The sequence below is a fragment of the Sitophilus oryzae genome, unplaced genomic scaffold (assembly GCF_002938485.1).
Source record: "Sitophilus oryzae breed Bouriz unplaced genomic scaffold, Soryzae_2.0 scaffold_1720_pilon_pilon, whole genome shotgun sequence".
Lineage (NCBI taxonomy): Eukaryota > Metazoa > Arthropoda > Insecta > Coleoptera > Curculionidae > Sitophilus > Sitophilus oryzae.
In genome coordinates this window covers 899,596-917,825 of record NW_022146414.1, presented here as the reverse complement: position 1 = coordinate 917,825, position 18,230 = coordinate 899,596, and the positions used below count along the sequence as shown (strand labels likewise).

The 18,230-nt window shown below is 31.4% G+C and overlaps 3 protein-coding genes across 5 annotated transcripts; 2 read left to right on the top strand and 1 right to left on the bottom strand.

The window, feature by feature from the left end:
• Nucleotides 1-221: 221 nt before the first annotated feature.
• Nucleotides 222-6,749, bottom strand: LOC115881423 (protein RER1). Of its 3 annotated transcripts, none has more exons than XM_030898893.1 (7): nt 6,610-6,749; nt 6,408-6,499; nt 5,952-6,056; nt 4,236-4,332; nt 3,934-4,154; nt 2,496-2,584; nt 222-469 (listed from the first exon to the last, which is right to left on the bottom strand). In XM_030898893.1, exons 2-6 carry the CDS (start codon nt 6,477-6,479, stop codon nt 2,501-2,503), a joined length of 579 nt encoding a protein of 192 aa, XP_030754753.1. In that variant the 5' UTR covers nt 6,480-6,499; nt 6,610-6,749; the 3' UTR covers nt 222-469; nt 2,496-2,500. The 3 variants fall into 3 exon arrangements, with proteins under 3 accessions (XP_030754753.1, XP_030754751.1, XP_030754752.1); XM_030898891.1 differs by having other exon boundaries at nt 2,518-2,584; XM_030898892.1 differs by lacking the exon at nt 5,952-6,056 and adding an exon at nt 6,093-6,197 and having other exon boundaries at nt 270-469; nt 2,518-2,584.
• A 117-nt stretch (nt 6,750-6,866) lies between these two features.
• Nucleotides 6,867-8,073, top strand: LOC115881422. The gene is made up of 3 exons (XM_030898890.1): nt 6,867-7,067; nt 7,135-7,739; nt 7,802-8,073. The coding sequence occupies exons 1-3, from the start codon at nt 7,005-7,007 to the stop codon at nt 7,932-7,934; spliced, it is 801 nt and encodes a 266-aa protein (XP_030754750.1). The 5' UTR covers nt 6,867-7,004; the 3' UTR covers nt 7,935-8,073.
• A 203-nt stretch (nt 8,074-8,276) lies between these two features.
• Nucleotides 8,277-18,222, top strand: LOC115881418 (mutS protein homolog 5-like). The gene is made up of 13 exons (XM_030898879.1): nt 8,277-8,359; nt 8,749-8,899; nt 11,593-11,815; nt 12,700-12,928; nt 13,458-13,631; nt 14,572-14,782; nt 14,875-15,076; nt 15,312-15,502; nt 15,568-15,613; nt 16,116-16,254; nt 16,455-16,821; nt 16,983-17,253; nt 17,998-18,222. The coding sequence occupies exons 2-13, from the start codon at nt 8,801-8,803 to the stop codon at nt 18,141-18,143; spliced, it is 2,298 nt and encodes a 765-aa protein (XP_030754739.1). The 5' UTR covers nt 8,277-8,359; nt 8,749-8,800; the 3' UTR covers nt 18,144-18,222.
• Nucleotides 18,223-18,230: the final 8 nt, after the last annotated feature.

Here is an 18,230-nt window from a genome sequence, read left to right as displayed (position 1 = left end):
TAAAAAATTACTAATAAGTAATTATCTCTGATGGTGGCTTCTACCACATGAGTAAAAATATCGTGGCAAGAACTATAGGGGTAAATGAATATTTTTTTCATATTACATTTAAATACAAATACCCACATACCAACAAAAATATACTAATGTGAAAACTCCTAAAAACCTAAAAATTCTCTAAATAATGGAGTCTATAATGTTAAAAAAAAAATCTTATACGGTTATGTTAAATAGTTGTTTTTAATTTACACAAAAATTACATATATTAACTATATATACAATACAGCGTTCATTTTTTGTCTTTCTAATAAGTTACAAGTACAAAGTGAATTGTAATTTTATAATAAATTTAAATAAAAAAAATGGATGATAAGTGACAGGTGGAGATAAGTTAAAATTTTAAATTATAACGGTGTATGTATCCAGCGACAAGGATTGTGAGAGTGACATCACATGCTCTGCACTTCGCCTAAAAATCGATGCAACTTGTATTATTAAGCAGGCTCACACACTTATTTTTATATGAAAAAGAAAGTGTCAATATACAGGGTGTCTCATAAATAAGGTAGAGTATTTTTAATAAAAAAATGCCCATACAAGGTGACCCAAAAAGCTCTGTATCAGGTTTGGTTAGGTTAGATTTGCTCTACAAGATTTGCACTACATTCTTTTTCAAAAAAATATGCTGATAAGGACAGCGCACATTTTAAAAAAGTTATATAGTGTTTGAGTCTCGAAAGTGGCTCACCCCTATAACTTTTTTATTTTTTTAGTTAAAAAAACGAGATTTGGTATGTTAGTATATGACATAAATTAGGATTGATTGACGTATTCAAATGTATTCGGCCACTTCCGGTTTTACCGGAAATTACTACAACTTTTGATTTTTAAATGACACCCCGGTATTTTTTTACTTTATTCGATAGAAAATGTCACTCTGATATATCATATGTCAACTTTTGACCTTTCGCATATGGTTTATTTGAAATTATAACTTGCGGTTCGTAACGAAAATTTGACTCGAAATACCAAGTGTGTGGTATCAAATTATTCGTAATTCTTTTTCCAAATATGCTAATGAGCCACCCTCGTTCCATTTGAAAAAATTGAGATATGATTAAAAATACGATTTGAGCACTTTCTAACTGGCCAGGACAAGACACTAAAAACATTAGACGACCAAATCTACTTTTCCAAGGCTCCTTGATGAAGAATTAGTGTTTTTAACATAGCCATGGCACTCTAGATTGAATTTTAAAATGCAATTTTTTATTAAGCGAGAATGTCAAAAGTTGACATACTATATGTCATTCTATTCAGAATGTCATTTTCTATCGAATAAAGTATAAAAATACCGAGGGTGCCATTTAAAAATCAAAAGTTGTAGTCATTTCCGGTGAAATAGGAAGTGACCAAAAACAATTGAATACACCAATCAATCCTAATTTATGTCGTATACTAACATACCAAATCTCGTTTTTCTATTTGAAAAAATAAAAAAGTTATAGGGGTGAGCCACTTCTGAGACGCACCCGGTATAAGGTGTTCTACATAAAATACAATGTTGGCAAAACTCTAAGAAATAATACAATATCTAAGAAAATGTTTCTAAAATATGCATGCGCATCCATTGCAATATAAATATAAAAAATATTGACTTGAAAAAGGCAAATAGAAAACATGATTTTTTAGGAGTTTTTTCTGCCACTCTGTAGGAGATTGGTAAGGAAATATATATTTTCTTATCACCCGGTACATTTTTAAACAAAAAAATTGTTTTAAAATCGTTCATGCAACAAGAAATGAAAAATGATAAATTTTCTATAATTATATTTATATATTTTTTAAAACATATCTTAAAACTACATTATGTCTTTTTACACAAGCCCAATTTATAAACAGTAATGCCCGTGACACACTTATAATCCACTTTTTTCGGTAACATTTAGTACAAATTGTGTTTCTAAACTTTAAGGCAGGTCCACACCTGTCAGTCTCACTGCGCCGGTGTGACTGATAGATGAGAACTAGCCCGAGACAGTACAACAGGGCTTAAATTAGACTCAAAAGATTCAAAAAATGAAAACATTCTTTCACAGAATATTTCATATCATCATAAATAACAAGAATTATTATTTAAAATAATAAATTACTGGCGTAAATATCTATTAATATTTACAAGAAATGTTTTTACATACTAATTTTTCGTAAATCAATACGTATAAATTTTTTACCTAAGGACATTGCATGTTATACTGAGAGATTTAGCAATAGTTCTTATTTACTTTTTATTTATATGAACTGATAAAATTAATACTACTGAGGTACATTATTTATACGAATAATCAAAAACCAACAGCAAGCAAGCTTTAGAGAAACTACAGATAAGAACTCTGGGAGTGTTCAAGTAAAAAACTTAATTTACTTATTTATTTTTTTACAAAAGAAAAACTATTTTAATATAAACTCTTTTCTATATTATAAACAAGGCTTACGTGTGTCACTTTGAAGATTTACCTATTTCGTTGGCCTGGTATTTCGGTTTTCCGTGAGTGAACGGCAAATATTTGTACTTGATCATATGCTAAAACAGATATTAGGTTAAAAAATGTCTTTAAATATTAGGTTAAAAAATCTTTATGGATGCTTTATGGCGGGTTCATTTCTTAAAAAGAATTCTGTTTTTTTTTCGCCACTGGGAAGAAAATTTACGGTGATGGTACCTTTTAGGTATATCGCCAATCGTGAAGTTATTGATGTAAATTTGATATTAATATGTTCTACAATTAATGTTCTAACGTTTTAAGTACGGATCGTCGGCTAAATGTTTGAGATCACTTCAATAAAATTATTTATTTTTTGACCAAATTTGAGGTTAGAATATAGCTTTCTCTATTAAGTTTAATAAGAGTGACAAAGAAGACACAGAATTAGTTTAGTTGTCTCTTGCTCGCGTCTGCGCGTATCGCTGGGGGTAACAATGAAATATTGGGCGCATTCAGTAAACACACTGGTAGTCCACCGGTGCAGAAAATTAAATTGAATGCCAATGGTAACTCACCGGTTGATTCACCGATCACTTGAGAGCCTACCGTATTTTGTTTCCGGTTTATTTACGTACCGGTAACTTGATCGTTCAATGAAAAGTTATCGGTAGGTCTTTACCGGTTAATACCGGTGTGTTTACTGAATGCGCCCATTGATAATCGGGATTTTGTTTTATTTATACTTATACCGTATAATCGAAAAAAAATGGCGTCCAGTTGGCTTGGAAATGACGATCGATGACATTTCCCATATAATTTTACATATTAAATGACAGCGATGTTCATTTCATAGCCATCGCTGACGCCGTTTTTATTCGATCATACGGTAATTTCTTATGAATTTTGAAAAATAGCGATAGCGATATTAAGTTGATAAGAATAGATATTACATTTTGATCTGTGTTAAAAGTTGAGAAGAGGATCACGATGCTAAAAGCGTTCGCCGTAACCCAGTTTTGATTGCGTTGGTTACAACATTTTTTTGGGGGGGTTTGTTTTTGGTGTTATTTATGGACGATCCACACTTTTTTCGTTAGAAAATATCATTATAAGTATTCCTCTTCTCAATTCTGATATAATAGAAAATTTTAAAATTTTGATGTACCTAAAAGGTACCAGATCCAAATTTACAAAATAAAAAAGGTATTTTTTGTAAACACCACTGCCTTTAATCCAATGGTGACAAATTTGGGAAAAACTCCAGAATTCTTTTTAAGAGATACTAGGTTGTTAGAAAATGGTTAAAAATGGCATGACTTTTCAGATAACAAGTATATAACCAATAGACACAAGTAAACATACAATAGATACAAGTAAACATAGAGGAGAAATATTCTTTGGTTAGCTCTAGGTTGGTCAAATTATTTCTATTATGATGGCGACTTACTTTGATTTGCCTCTTCATGGTTATACAGAACAACGTAATAAAATACATAACTAGGATTGGCCAAAACACTGGTATATTAAAGCAGTCAAAGAATGTACATATGACTCCAATAATTGTACTTTTCGTTACCGAGTACCAAAATTTAAATTCTGGCAATCGCCTAATAAACGGCCTAAACTCTTCGTTAGCCCTGGTTGGCAATTCTGGACCATTATCTTCAGCTGTAACATGTTAATACATAATATAATAACAAAAAAAATCATTTTTTATAATGTATTTTTTTTCTTAAATTGAATTCTTACCATCGAAGTCCATGGCTGGATCGATTTTTGGCGTGAGGAATGCTATAAATAGGTTAAGATGGTAAATTCCCAATGCGTACGTTATAATGTACCATCCCTGAAATTTAATTATTAATTTAATAACTATAGACTGTCCGGTGAAAATACCACATACAAAAAAATTACAGAAGAAAAAAAAACAATCTACTTTTTATTAAAATGACAGAAACAACTGTCACTGTCATTGGCATACACTCTCATACTATGTCCAGCAAGGGGATGATATTATATAACTTCAACAGAAAAAAATTATAGAAAAAATAGTTTTATTAGAAAAAATCGATATAATTTTAGTGAGTTATTCTATATAAAACGCATATCTAAGTTTTTTTTGATTACTATACAGGGTGGTCAGAAATGTATTCCGGAAATTTCTGGAGCATATTCTGCAGATAAATATAAGTAAAAAAGTTTGCATACATTTATGTCCTAATACGCGTCGTTTCGGAGATACAGGGTGTAGAATTGTAGAAGTTTCATTTTTATTTAGGATTTTTCAAAATAATTTCTGAACCAACGTCGATATTTGGATAAGAATTGGTATCCGAGTGGTTTTTGATGAGAAATTTGATTTCAATATCGATTATCGATGATTCCAAGTTGTAGGAGGCGCCACCTGCATGTTTAATAACTGTTTTGAAGAGTACTATAATAATAATTTTTTCGCCCGTACTTGTATTACACTACTGAGTGAAAAAAATATAGTTTCCGCAATATTTTTAATGTAAAAAAAGTCTCTTGGTAAAAGTCACTACGAGCAACTGTTTTCAAGATATTATTTGAATGAAATGATAAATTTCAGAATTTCTTATTTTTAATCATAATTTTTTCTAGAAAAAGGTATAAAACAATTTCTCTTGAACATATGGCACAAAAACATTTACAAATTCATTATTTCAGTCTAATAACTATCTAGTCAACATGTTTAATTTTTGTCAATGATAACATTTATTGATTATTTCGATTCCAAATATAACCATTCATCGTTCATCGTAGCGATTTTAACCAAGACATCTTTTTTAGGTAAAAAACGGCTTAAATGTAAATTTTTTTACTCAGTATTGTAATACAGGTACCGACGAAAAGTTATTACTCTTCAAAACAGTTAAAAAATATGTAGGTGACGCCCTCTTCAAGTTAGAGACATATTGACATTGAAATCGAATTTCTCATGTCAAAAAACTCCCAGACATCAATAATAATTGTCAATCAAATATGAATGGTAGTTCAGAAATTATTAATAAAAAACAAATAAAAATGAAACTTCAACGCTCTGTATCTCAAAAGCATTTTAGGACATAATTTTATACAAATTTTTTAACTTTTTTTATCTGCAGAATATGTTGCCGAAGTATCCTGTTTACATCTCAGACTACCCTGTACATTCAAGCAACTTTTCAAGATTTAGTTTTTAACAAATTATTTTAGTATATCAAATTCCATGCAATAACTAACTAATAAACTACTGGAAGAAGTGGTGGAATAATTATTTAATAAAATAGCCTAAAAATTGTTTTTTTTCAAATTTTACATTTTTTATTAAAATATTTAACCCAGTATATATTTGCATATTCCAAAATCTGTCAAGACGTTCAGTTGAATAACTGTATGAGTAATATAACGTTACCCGATAGTTAAACCTTCACCCATGTACGAATATTTACGAAAAAATTATACCTGAGCAATAATAATTCGAGCCATAAAACCCATGAGAAGTAAAAATGCAAAAAACCACCTGGCCTTGCGCCAAGGCACCGTCCGGTCCACCACTCCTTGGTACCACTAAAACACACAGAAAACACTACTATCATATGGTACCTGGTTCAGAATGATGCGCAAGGCGAATAGCAGCAACAGAAGTATGGTACAAGACCAACGAGCTCTGCTGTGAGGCGTCCATCGGTCTAGAGCAGCTTGATGTATCTGACATAGTAAGGCAATTATAAATATGAACTAATCGTGTCTATTCACACACTTTTATAAGTTTGAACCGTCTTTTATTCTAATAAAATCATTACAAAAACTTATGTGAAGGGGAGTATCCGTCACAGTAAGCTTTGTTTTAAACCTTAGATAAAACTATTTTGATAATAGGATGGGCTGCAAATGAATATTGTGATATTTAGTACTTACTTGTGATAATCTCGTAAATATTTGAGATATTTTGCTTTTACTACTTCCGGATCCTAGTAATTCTTCTTCCATTATTTATATTCTCTTAGATACTAAAAATACTTTGCAAATTAACAATCGAACAATGGCACATTTGGGTTAAATTGTCAACAGTGAATTAGTGCATTTTGGGGTGAGTAAAATTGGTTAATCTTATCTGTACCTGCTTAACGATAAAATATATAATTGAATTAATACCAGTTCATTTGAAAAATAAATTAATACTCGAGGAAATCCATTTTGGACACGTCGATTCATTAAAATCGGCTTTTTAGAAGTTTATGACACTTGTGACATTTATTACAACAGCAGGCGCTTTCGAGTAGGGTACAAAATAAATTGGTTATACTGCTCATATATGACACAACATTTATATATGACATAACCTTGGTTTAAAGTGAAGTTAGCTTCACAAACTATAACCTAAAATTTTGATTGAAATTTCTTAACTTTGGCGCTATTTTTTGTTAAAAATTAAGAACGTAAATAAAGCATATCAAATTCTATTTATGTGGTAAATTAAGAATTTATTAGCCTAATAATTGACTAGTTTTTATTATGGAAACTGTGAAAAGGTTGTCTTTGAGTACCACTTTAAAAGATGCACGAATATTTGATGATGTAAGTTGAAATAAATAGCCTGAAGTCTCATTCCACTACAATAAACATATACTCCTACTATTTTTAGGATGCTTGGGAAGAAAAAGATGGTATTCAAATCAAAAAGGAAATCAAACAGGAACCAGAGGATAACATAGGCTCTGTAGATGATAGCCTTGAAGAAGGTGAGTTAGAAAAGACTCTTTTAAACCCTATCAAGAAAGAAAAGGAGGAATTAAGAACGCCATCACCACCACCGCCTACACCTCTAATAACTACTATTAAAGAGGAACAAACATCACTTTTCTCACTAGAGACCATTGAAAAATTTAAATCAGACCCAGAAAATTTATTCAACGATTCACCTTACAACAAGGAAATTTTCAGTAAGCTCCAGATCAAAGAAGAGACACCAATAAAGTCTGAAGTAGAAGACTCAAATTTAGTTTCAAGAAATTCTTTGAAAAGTGCCAAAAGAACGGTTTTTACTAGGAATTCTCCTTATAAAAGATGCGATGATGGTGCACAGAGGGTGTCAGCAATGAGTAGATTGGGGCCTAAAGTTGATAATACCGACAAATCCAGGAATCGGAACTATGAAACAGATTTGGCAGTAATAGCAAGGCGGGAAAAACAAATTGAATATGGAAAGAACACTATTGGATATGACAATTATATTAAAACAGTTCCTAGGTAGAACACTATAAACTATAATATGTACATAAAATCATAAATGAATCAATATGTGTTTTTAGGGAGGCTAGAAAACCAGAAGATCCACAAACACCAAATAAGTACAAAAAATATTCAAGAAGAGGCTGGGACGGACTTATCAAACAGTGGAGGTTAAAATTGCATAAGTACGATCCGGCAGATGATAGTAGTTAGATTTTAGTTAAGTTTCAAAATCTAGATAAGAATATTTGTTTTGTATTGACTACGAATAGAATTTTATTTTTAAGTATGAAAAAAAGTCTGATTGCTGAAATAGATATCGTTTTGATAATTAAAGTCAATATTTATCTAATTTGGAATTTGTTTTCAATACATTTAGACTATGGTCTCACATGCAATTTTGAGTTGAAGGATTATTTCGTTGCATGAGTTATATCTGAATCCTTAATTCTTCCAATTTACAAAAATTACCTTTTAATAAAGTTAATTTATTACGCAATGTATCCAATATTGTTTTTAATGCATATATATTTTCTTTTTATTTCCAGAGTACATACACAAACTATTTAAAATCTATTTTTGTAATGACAAATCGGTTAAGTTGGGTGATCAAATAATCGGCCGTCTCGAAATTGCACGTAAGCTCCTAGTTTGTCCTAGTGTTATCCTTTATTTATTATGTAAAAAATAGAGTTTTTTTGCCAGCTTTTTGAAAAATTAAGTACCTAGTTAAAAATTATATATTTGACAATAATGATATTTATATGTTAAAAATATATTTGAAATGTAATAAAATTATAAATCTAGCATAATTAATAAAACAAGTTAAACGATTTTTTAAAATAAATCCATGTTCTTTTTTTAAATTCTCTAGAACGCCTTGTAACAAAACATTTATTCATTTGTTTTAACAAAAACTGTAAATTGTTAATAGACTATAATTTTGTCTGCTTATTTCTCTAAATTTATTAAAAAACATAATTTTAACATTATTTCATTTAATTATGAATCTTACAAACGACCCAAGTACTGTGCTGACTATAAGGGGCCACCAAAATTTTTCAATTGATCAAGAAACGATGGAAAATATTGCGGAACGCAGTTACGCCAATTTGTTGTGTTTATTATACAGACATGGAAAACTTGGGGCCGCGTATTTTAATTCCGAAGAACAAACGGTTTGTATATATGTTTTTTATATACATAATTATATGTATACATTTTTATAGGGTAGACCTGTGGCCCATTAGTGCGAGGAAGTCCAATATCGTCGTTGTTGAAGATTGGATAAAATTTTTTATATAAATGTTGCATAGTTGCATGGTTTATAGGTATAAAGGTACATATCCTCAAAATTTTTGTTGTATATAGGGTGCCCCCAAAAAGTAATGGTGAAGTTGTAAGGTTTTTTAAATTCTGCATAGTACACTATTAATTTTATTTGAAGCACTTTATGGTGTTGTCATAGACATATTTTTCTAAATACCAAAAACAGAAAAAATGGAATAAATCCGCCAAGGAATATTTATATTATCTTATACAGAGTATTTTTTGTGGCGTCGCCAACATCACAATATTTAAAATGCTATATCTATATTTTCAAATGCAACATCCTGTATATTATTTTTCTTTTGGATGCAGAATTAAAAAATGAAAATTTTTTGTATTTAAAGTGTTTCTAACTTATTAACGATTTTGCAGCTATTCTGGCTCTTACGTTCTACCCTTGTTCTACATATGACCCTTTCAACGGTAAAATACCAGACAAAAATCAGGCGGCTTTGGTAAAAATTTACTGTTGAAAGAGGCATATGTAATACCGTATGATCGAATAAAAACGGCGTCAACGATGGCTATGAAATGAAGATCGCTGTCATTTTATATGTAAAATTATATGGGAAATGTCATCGATCGTCATTTCCAAGCCAACTGGACGCCGTTTTTTTTCGATCATACGGTATAATACCGCGAATATCTGCGAAACCGTAAAAAATTTAGAAATACTTTAAATACAAAAAATGTTCACTTTTTAATTCTGCATCTGAAAGAAAAATAATATACAGGGTGTTGCATTTGAAAAAAATAAGATATATAGCATTTTAAATATTCCGATTTTGGTGACGCCATAAAAATACTATGTAGAGGATCAGTGGCGGATACAGAGGGGGGGGGGCCATGGGCCGAAGGCCCCTCTAAAATCTATAAATTAAATTAAAAATTAGGCTTTTTGGTTAAAAATGGCGTCCTAAAAAGCATATTCTACATTACTTTTTATTTGCCCCCCCCCTCTAAAATAAATTCCTGTATCCCTATAGAGGATAATGTAAATTTTTCTATGCGGATTTATTCTGTTATCCTTGTTGTTTAGGAAAATATAGCAATCAAGTATTAATAAAGTTATATTCACTCCAGGTTTTTATCACTTTTCGGATATACCGTTTTTAATCAAAGCTTTAGTTAATTAAAAATAGCATTGCAACTCCGCATAGTGCTTCAAACAAAAATAGTGAACTATACCAGCACACAGTACCAGCATTTTATACTGAATTCAATTCGGTACAGAAAAATGGTGCTTTTACAATTTAAAAAAAAACTTAAAACCTTTACTATTATTTTTTTTGAAACCCTGTATAATTAAAATCTTTTACGATATATTATGTACCTTAAAATTATAAATCATGTAACATTTGTGTAAAACTTTTTTCGCATCTTCGAGAACAACGTCGAAAATATACAGGGTGGTCCGAACTGTATTCCGGAAACTTCGGCGGCATATTCTGCAGATAAAAATAAGTAAAAAAGTTCGTATAAATGTATGTCCTAAAATGCTTAGTTTCGGAGATACAGGGTGTAGAAGTTTCATTTTTATTTCAATTTTTTCCAAATAATTTCTGAAGTAACGCCAATATTTGGATGAAAATTGGTGTCTGGGAGTTTTTTGACATGAGAAATTTGATTTTGATGTCAATATGACTCCTACTAGTAGAGGGCGCCACCTACATATTTTTAACTGGTTTGAAGAGTAATAACTTTTCGTCCGTACCTGTATAAAACTACTGAGTAAAAAATTATACATTTACGACGTTTTTTACGTGAAGAAGGTCTCTTGGTAAAAATCGCTACGAGTAATGGTTTTCGAGATATTTGGAATCGAAATTATCAATACCCGTCATCATTGACATAAATTAAACATGTTAACTAAATAGTTATTAGACTGAAATCATAAATTTGAAAAGTTTTTGTGCCAAAAGTTCAACAGAAACTGTTTTATCATCGTTTTTTGCAGAAAAATTTATGATTAATTTAAAAAAATAAAAATTTCCCAAACTTATTATTTTAGTAAAATAGCTATCTACTCAACGTGTTTATTTTTCGTCAATAATGACATATATTGTCTATTTCCATTCTAAATATCTTAAGAACGGTTGCTCGTAGCGATTTTTACAAAGATATATTTTTTACGCAAAAAGTCACAGAGATGTATATTTTTTCGCTCGGTAATGTTATACAGGTACGAACAAAAAGTTAGTACGCTTCAAAACAGTTAAAATACATGTAGGTGGCGCTCTCTACTAGTAGGAGTTATATTGACACCAAAATCAAATTTCTCATGTCAAAAAACTCTCAAACACCAATTTTTATCCAAATATTGACGTTACTTCAGAAATTATTTAGAAAAAATCGAAATAAAAATGAAACTTCTACATCCTGTATCTCTGACAGTAAGCATTTTAGGACATACATTTATACGAACTTTTTTACTTATTTTTATCTGCAGAATATGCTGCCGAAGTTTCCGGAATAAAATTCGGACCACCCTGTATATTCTACTTCCATGCACTCATGGGCCACCCTGTATATGAAATTTTAGTTGAATTTGTACGAAGAAATGTGCGATACCAAGCCGCAGTATTTAAGATCGGCATCCATTTTGAGAGAGGTAGCGCCTAAATACTTGTTGACATTTGGCAATTTAACTGAGGAATATGTCAAAGCCATTGTACATTTTATTCAGTCTGCTAATGAAACGGTTGTTACTTCTGACAGTCTTGAATTGCCTGAGAACGTGTTTTTGACTTCAATGAACGATTATTGTAAGAAGAGGGAATAATTTACAGGGTGTCTCATTTTCATCTGTTTTTACATCAGGTTTTCTCGTTTATTTTGTTCTGTTCTCGTAAATTACTGTGCTACTTTTTTATGAAACTAAAGATGCTACGTAAAAGCTTACTTCGGGTTTCTCTTATTACCGATTCTGAACCGTCCTAGAACTATGATGCGTATGCGCAGAAGGAAATATGAAGACATTATTTCATTTGCGCGTGCGCTGCAGAGTTCTAGGACGGTTCAGAATCGGTAATAACAAGAACCCGAACAAAGCTATAGATTTGGCCTAGCCCTCTTAGTTCCTGAAATACAAGGTGAATTTAAAAATGTTACATTTTTTTCGCACCTCTCATATCTAATTTACCTTATTAGTTTAGAAAGAAAACTCCTAACAAGGAAACTCCTAAACTATAAACTCCTAGAAAACTTCTGGCAAAGCAAATAAAATAAAAAAATAATAATATACAGGGTGTCCCATTTTAAAAAACACAAGTTTAAGTCATATTTCGAAAATGACAGCTCCCAGGGGACAGCTCCCAAAAAAAGGCTCTATCGTTAAAATAGTTAAGCCAGAGTGGATTCTACGTAAAAAACTCTACGGGACACAGTCTTCACCTTTTCGATAAGTTATAAGATACGAAGAGTTTCAAAAAATGCAACATTTTAAAATTCGCCCTGTATTTCAGGAACTAAAAGGGCTCTGAATCTGAGTGTAGCATATCTTTAGTTTCATAAAAAAGTAGTGTAGTAAAGTGAAAACCGCATCTTTGTACCTCTACTTATAAAAGAGAAACCCTGTAAAACACACGAAAATGGAACACCCTGTACAGTATGAGGGAAATATTTTAAAATATGTTTTTGTATATTTTAGCGTACGAAGTATGTAAAACCATAGTCCAAAATATCAATGTGGCTTCGAATCATTTGGAACGATCAGATGACGCAAAACAAGAATTGTATTTTCACTCTATAATTAACTGGGATCACAGATTGTCCATACAGGCCTTGGCAGCATTGTATAAATTTATAGAAACACATTCCACCATGTTCAATTTTCAGGCGGGCAGTGTATGCATCATGCATATTAATCAAGTTACACTGTGAGTTAAGTAAACTCTTATCTTCCTATGTTACACACAGAGTTCTATTTTTTTCTTCCCTTTGCTTGATTTAATTTCAACCATAATTACAGTTGAGAATCTTTGGTGTTACAACAGGAAATAAAACACTAATTTACCACAATACACCCAAACATTTTACTTTTAACACTGGTAGAAGTAAGGTGTTGTGGTGTATTCTGGTGAATCAGTGTTTTATTTTGCTTTTCCCTATACAGGTTGTTAACTGGACAGTTACTTATAGGGGAACAGAATGGCAACACCGCCTATTGAGAACGCATGCACTTATAGGGTTCTCTATCGACTCGTCCCATCGCGTCGTCTATCGACGAGTGGGCCGATATTGCCATATTTCAACCATAAAGCTCTTGCCGCGAGTAATAAACAAATTAACAACCTGTATAAGTAGGTAATACAATATTAGGGATAAACATATAACTTATGTAACCTACATATATAGGGTGGCCCATTTTTCAGTAGTCTTATTATATTTTAACAACGTTTTTTTTAGGAAAAATCACGTGCTAATAGACAATGCCAGTTTCAAGACTCTAAAAATTTTCTGCCAAAAATCGCACGACGCTGCATTTAAAAGAGGTGAAGAGTCAAGCTCTCGCGAAGGCTTAAGCATTTATAAACTGTTCTTGTCATCTTGTAAATCCACTTTGGGGAAAGCTCATTTAAGGTAACCATTCAGAATTTTTATTTTCAACATTTTTTTGTCCTGCTATTATACAGTTGACCACTAGGTGGCCCATTAGTGTCCAATATCGTCGTTGTCGACAAGGATATGAAAAAAGTTTTATATAAATGTGTGTTTTATATAGATGATAATATAGGTGCATATCCTAAAAATATTTTGTTGTATACAGGGTGTTCCAAAAAAGTAAAGATAAAGTAAGTTTTTTTAAATCGCAAGCCCCATTTTTCTGTCCAGTACTAGGTTCAGCATAAAATACTGCATATAGTACGACTATTTTTGTTTGAAGCACTATACGGTGTTGCCATGCTATTTCTTATTTACTAAAACTTTCATAAAAAGCAGTATATCCGGAAAATGGTAAAAAACTGGAGTGAATTTAACATTATTAATACTTGCCTATATGCCTATATTTTTCTAAACACTAAGAATAACAAACTAAATCCGTCAAGGAAAGCTCACATTATCTTATACAGGGTATTTTATATGGCGTGGCTTATTTCCTACGCTATATCTCAATTTTTTTAAATGCAACACTCTGTATATTATTGTTCTTTGAGATGCAGAATTAAAAAACGAACATTTTTTGTATTTATTAGCGTTCCTAAATTTTTAACGGTTTTGCAGATATTCGCGATATTATATTACATATGACACTTTCAACACTGTATATTTTACTATTGAAAGAGCCATATCTATATAACATAAAAGCGCGAAACAATACACCTTCCAATACAATTTAAAAAAAAATAAAACTTTATCATTAGCTTTTTTAGGACGCCCTGTATAAAACAAAATATTTTTAATATATGCCTCTTCATAACCATGCAACATTTATATAAAAACTATTTTCATATCTTCTTCAATATAGACGTTATTGGAATTCTTCGCACTAATGGGCCACCCTGTATATAAATATTTACAGGAATATTCTGTTATGTCCAATCAATCAAATCGAGGAGCTCAACAAACGTTTGGACTTCATAAGTTTTGTTCAGGACCCGAACAATAGTGATTTTATCTCGAATATTCACGATAATGTTAAACATTTAACAAATTTGAACACTTTGAGTGAAATTTTGGAGAAAATTTATAATGCCAGAGCTAGTAGCAGTAATTGGAAAACACTTTACGACGTAAGTAATGTCTATCAACACTTTTTGGAATAGGACCAGGGTTTCTGCACATATTGTCTTTGAATATATTTCTTCTGTAATATGCCTTGTAGACTATGATGCATATTGTTTTTATCAACGACATCAGTAAATCGTACAGGAACAAAAATACTTTATTAAATGAATTGAACGAAACTGTGACAGAGAATTTATATGGTTTGCAAGACACTATAAACAAGGCACTGGATTTTAGTGTTGATGTCAGACGGGGTAGACCTGCTATAAAATTTGGTTTAGATGATGATTTAGACGCAAGTATGAATATTTTATTTATTTATTTTTTAATATAGGGATATAGTCTGTCCAACGCACAGATATAGAGGTAGGGCGAATGATCATATAAGATTTATCAGCTGTTATTACTTATTGATCTCCCCTGAAGACCTAAGTTAAAGAACATTTTTGGATGCGTACTCGTCGAAGCTCATTCTCCTTACCTCTATATCCCTGGATTAATACAAAAATGAATTCGATAAATTGGTCTATTTAGAGCTGTTACGAAGACAGGATATCTCTAAACATGTCAATGCAGCTGCTAGATGTGCTCTAAATGATTTACCTCAATTTGTAAGCGAGTGCAAGGTTGTATACTTACCGGAAATGGGCCACCTGGTGGCTATTAAGGAATGGGAACCTAACTGCGACCAGTCTGCTTTTCAGGACTTGGGATACCAAGTTGTGGTAAAACGCTTAATTGTTTTTTAGAAACATTTTTTGTCATGTTGGAACTTATTGTATTTTTCTAGTTTTCTATTGGAGGTACAATTCATTACAAAACTCCTATTTGTGTAGGTAAGTAGAATACAACTTATTTTTTTTTAAATTGAACAATATTAGTTCAATACATTGAATAAAAGAGTAAAATAAGTTAGGAGTATTAAAATTACAATAAAAAAACGACGTCAAAGACGGCAAGGAAATAACAATCGGCGATAATTTTGACGAATTCAAGCTCTAGGCGTTGCCCGTACCCTTTTTTACTTTTTAATGGCGTTTACTACCAGTTGGCCTTAAGAAAGGTTAGGTTAGGTTTATCTATTTTTATATTGAGTAAAAATAATTTTTAAATGGTGTAGAATTCGACAAAAAATAATTTTTTGGAATTAGATTTGTGCGTCTGGAAACGTTCGATTCTTTTTTAATCTTTCTATTATTAGTTTTAATTTTTGACAAGTTTTATATAAATTGACGTCTAGAGATTGACCCTGCCAAAATTATCATCGATTGTCATTTCCCAGCCGTATTTGACGCCATTTTTTTTTATCGTACGGTATGAAAATATAATTCCTTTTAGAAATGGATAGAAGACTGGGAGATATAAATGGAGAAATTATTGATCACGAAAATAGAATTCTAAGACGTTTGGCGGGATTTGTACTGAAATATAACAGAGATATAAGAGAACCTTTAAGACTAATTGCCCTAATGGACTGGTAACTTCTATATACTGTCCTACAACTCTTTAACCCAATGTTTTTGCATATTTTAATTCCAATCTTATACCAATTAAAAAAAAATCAAAATCAAAGTCTATTATAACATCTAAGCAATGGCTGGTTGACACTCATTAGTCCTAATGTCAAAAATACGAAAATTATTTATTTTAAAATAACAATTCTTATATTTTCTTTAGTTTGATAGCTATGGCGAAAGTATCCCAACACAACAATTACGTTAAACCAACTTTAAACAAGGACAACGTACAAGAACTTGTGAAATGTCGTCATCCACTTATGGAGCGCATTCTGACCAGTTTTGAACCCAACGATTACTATTCTGGGGGTTCCCACTCCCACATGAAAATTATCACAGGTCCGAATGGCAGTGGAAAGAGCATCTACTTGAAACAAGTGGTTCTAGTAGTTTATTTGGCTCACATTGGCTGTTATGTACCGGCAGAACGAGCCAACATTGGCATGGTACACAGTATCCATTGTTGTGGACAATCTCAAGAGTCTGCTGCAGTAAGACTGTCATCTTTCATGATTGACATAGCTCAGGTAATCTAGTATTAGACGAACCATATGCATTGATTTGTTTTGATCCAGTATATACAAGTAAAATTTAAACAAATCGTTCATTTTCAGAGATTATTTCGTTTTGTTTATTTATATTATATGAAATACTCGAATTATGGAGATAAACTTATTCTTAATTTTAGTCTTCCCAGATACTTCACTATGCTGCGCCAAGTTCCTTAATCTTGTTGGACGAATTTGGTAAAAGTACCCTGGCTGAAGACGGCATAGTTTTGCTGGCAAGTTTTTTGAAGAAATTCCTCAGCCAAAACGAAATGTGTCCCCATATTATTGTGTCCACGCATTTCGCAAAACTGGCCACCTTACTACCCGAGAATAGATACTTGGAATATTACAAAACAGACCATGCCTTCCGCGACGGCACATTTTGTTTCTTGTACCAGATATCGAAAGGTCAGAAGGACTAATTATATCAGCCTAAACGCAGTCTAAAGTACTTACTTCCTGATTTAAAGAAACATTTTTTTTATACTTCAGATATTTTGTTCAATTTTGGTATCTGGTTTCCAGGTATAAAGGCAGTTTATTTTCCTATTTGAAACCACTAGCGTCCGTACAAACACACTCCTGATAAAAATAAATGGTACGCTACTGCTTTTTCCAAGAAAATATTTTTTATTGATAGTTTTTTCTTCTGCATTGGACGGTTGTCAAGAAAAAAAATTTAAATCAACTACAATGCTCAACTACATGGCTTTAATTTTCTGTATAATTTTTCTCGAAAAACCTTTTGATGTACAAGAAGAAAACTCAAGAGATCAATTTTGTTAAAAAATCATTGACAATTAAGAGAAATAAAATCTTAAAAAAGCAGTGGCGTACCATTTGTTTGGTTTAGCAAATAATTGAGAGGTGTGTGCGTACGTCACTGGTTTCAGTAGTAAAACAATAGTTAATGGAAATAAACTGCTTTTATACCTGGACACCACATACTAAAATTGAAGAAAAATATGAAGTATTTTCCGACATATTGCGAAAAATTCGACTTTTGTTTAAAATTGTAACACTCTGTAGATTAGAAAGGAAGTACTTTAGACCCCATGTTAAACTGAACACATAATGAGGAATCATGTCCTAATTTTTTAGACTATTTATGAAACACCTTGTATAAGACAGTATGAGTTTCTTTTTTTTCAGGAACTTCAAAGAGTTTTGCCTTTGAAATCGCCTCAGCTGTTCTAGGCGATGATATCATCCAACGTGCCAAACAATATTATCATTGTTTACAAAATAACGTTCCCATGGATCCTCAAAAATATCAATATTTTAAAAAACCCACCTAAAATATTGTCCAATCTTAAAAAAATTGATGTTTTGTAGTCCACCTGTTAAAATATGTTGACAGTTAAGTTTTTAGTTTTAATATTGTA

Bases quoted from the DNA above. Each gene is read 5' to 3' on its own strand.
- LOC115881423 (XM_030898891.1), bottom strand. From the start codon at position 6,479: ATGGAAGAAGAATTACTAGGATCCGGAAGTAGTAAAAGCAAAATATCT. The intron at 4,333-5,951 runs GTATAATTTTTT...ATTAAATTTCAG, and splicing joins CTCGAATTATTATTGCTCAG to GGATGGTACATTATAACGTA. The intron at 2,585-3,933 runs GTAAGTCGCCAT...TATCTGTTTTAG, and splicing joins CCATGAAGAGGCAAATCAAA to CATATGATCAAGTACAAATA.
- LOC115881422 (XM_030898890.1), top strand. From the start codon at position 7,005: ATGGAAACTGTGAAAAGGTTGTCTTTGAGTACCACTTTAAAAGATGCA. The intron at 7,068-7,134 runs GTAAGTTGAAAT...TACTATTTTTAG, and splicing joins ATGCACGAATATTTGATGAT to GATGCTTGGGAAGAAAAAGA. The intron at 7,740-7,801 runs GTAGAACACTAT...ATGTGTTTTTAG, and splicing joins TATATTAAAACAGTTCCTAG to GGAGGCTAGAAAACCAGAAG.
- LOC115881418 (XM_030898879.1), top strand. From the start codon at position 8,801: ATGGAAAATATTGCGGAACGCAGTTACGCCAATTTGTTGTGTTTATTA. The intron at 12,929-13,457 runs GTGAGTTAAGTA...CGTTTTTTTTAG, and splicing joins CATATTAATCAAGTTACACT to GAAAAATCACGTGCTAATAG. The intron at 16,255-16,454 runs GTAACTTCTATA...TATTTTCTTTAG, and splicing joins CTAATTGCCCTAATGGACTG to TTTGATAGCTATGGCGAAAG.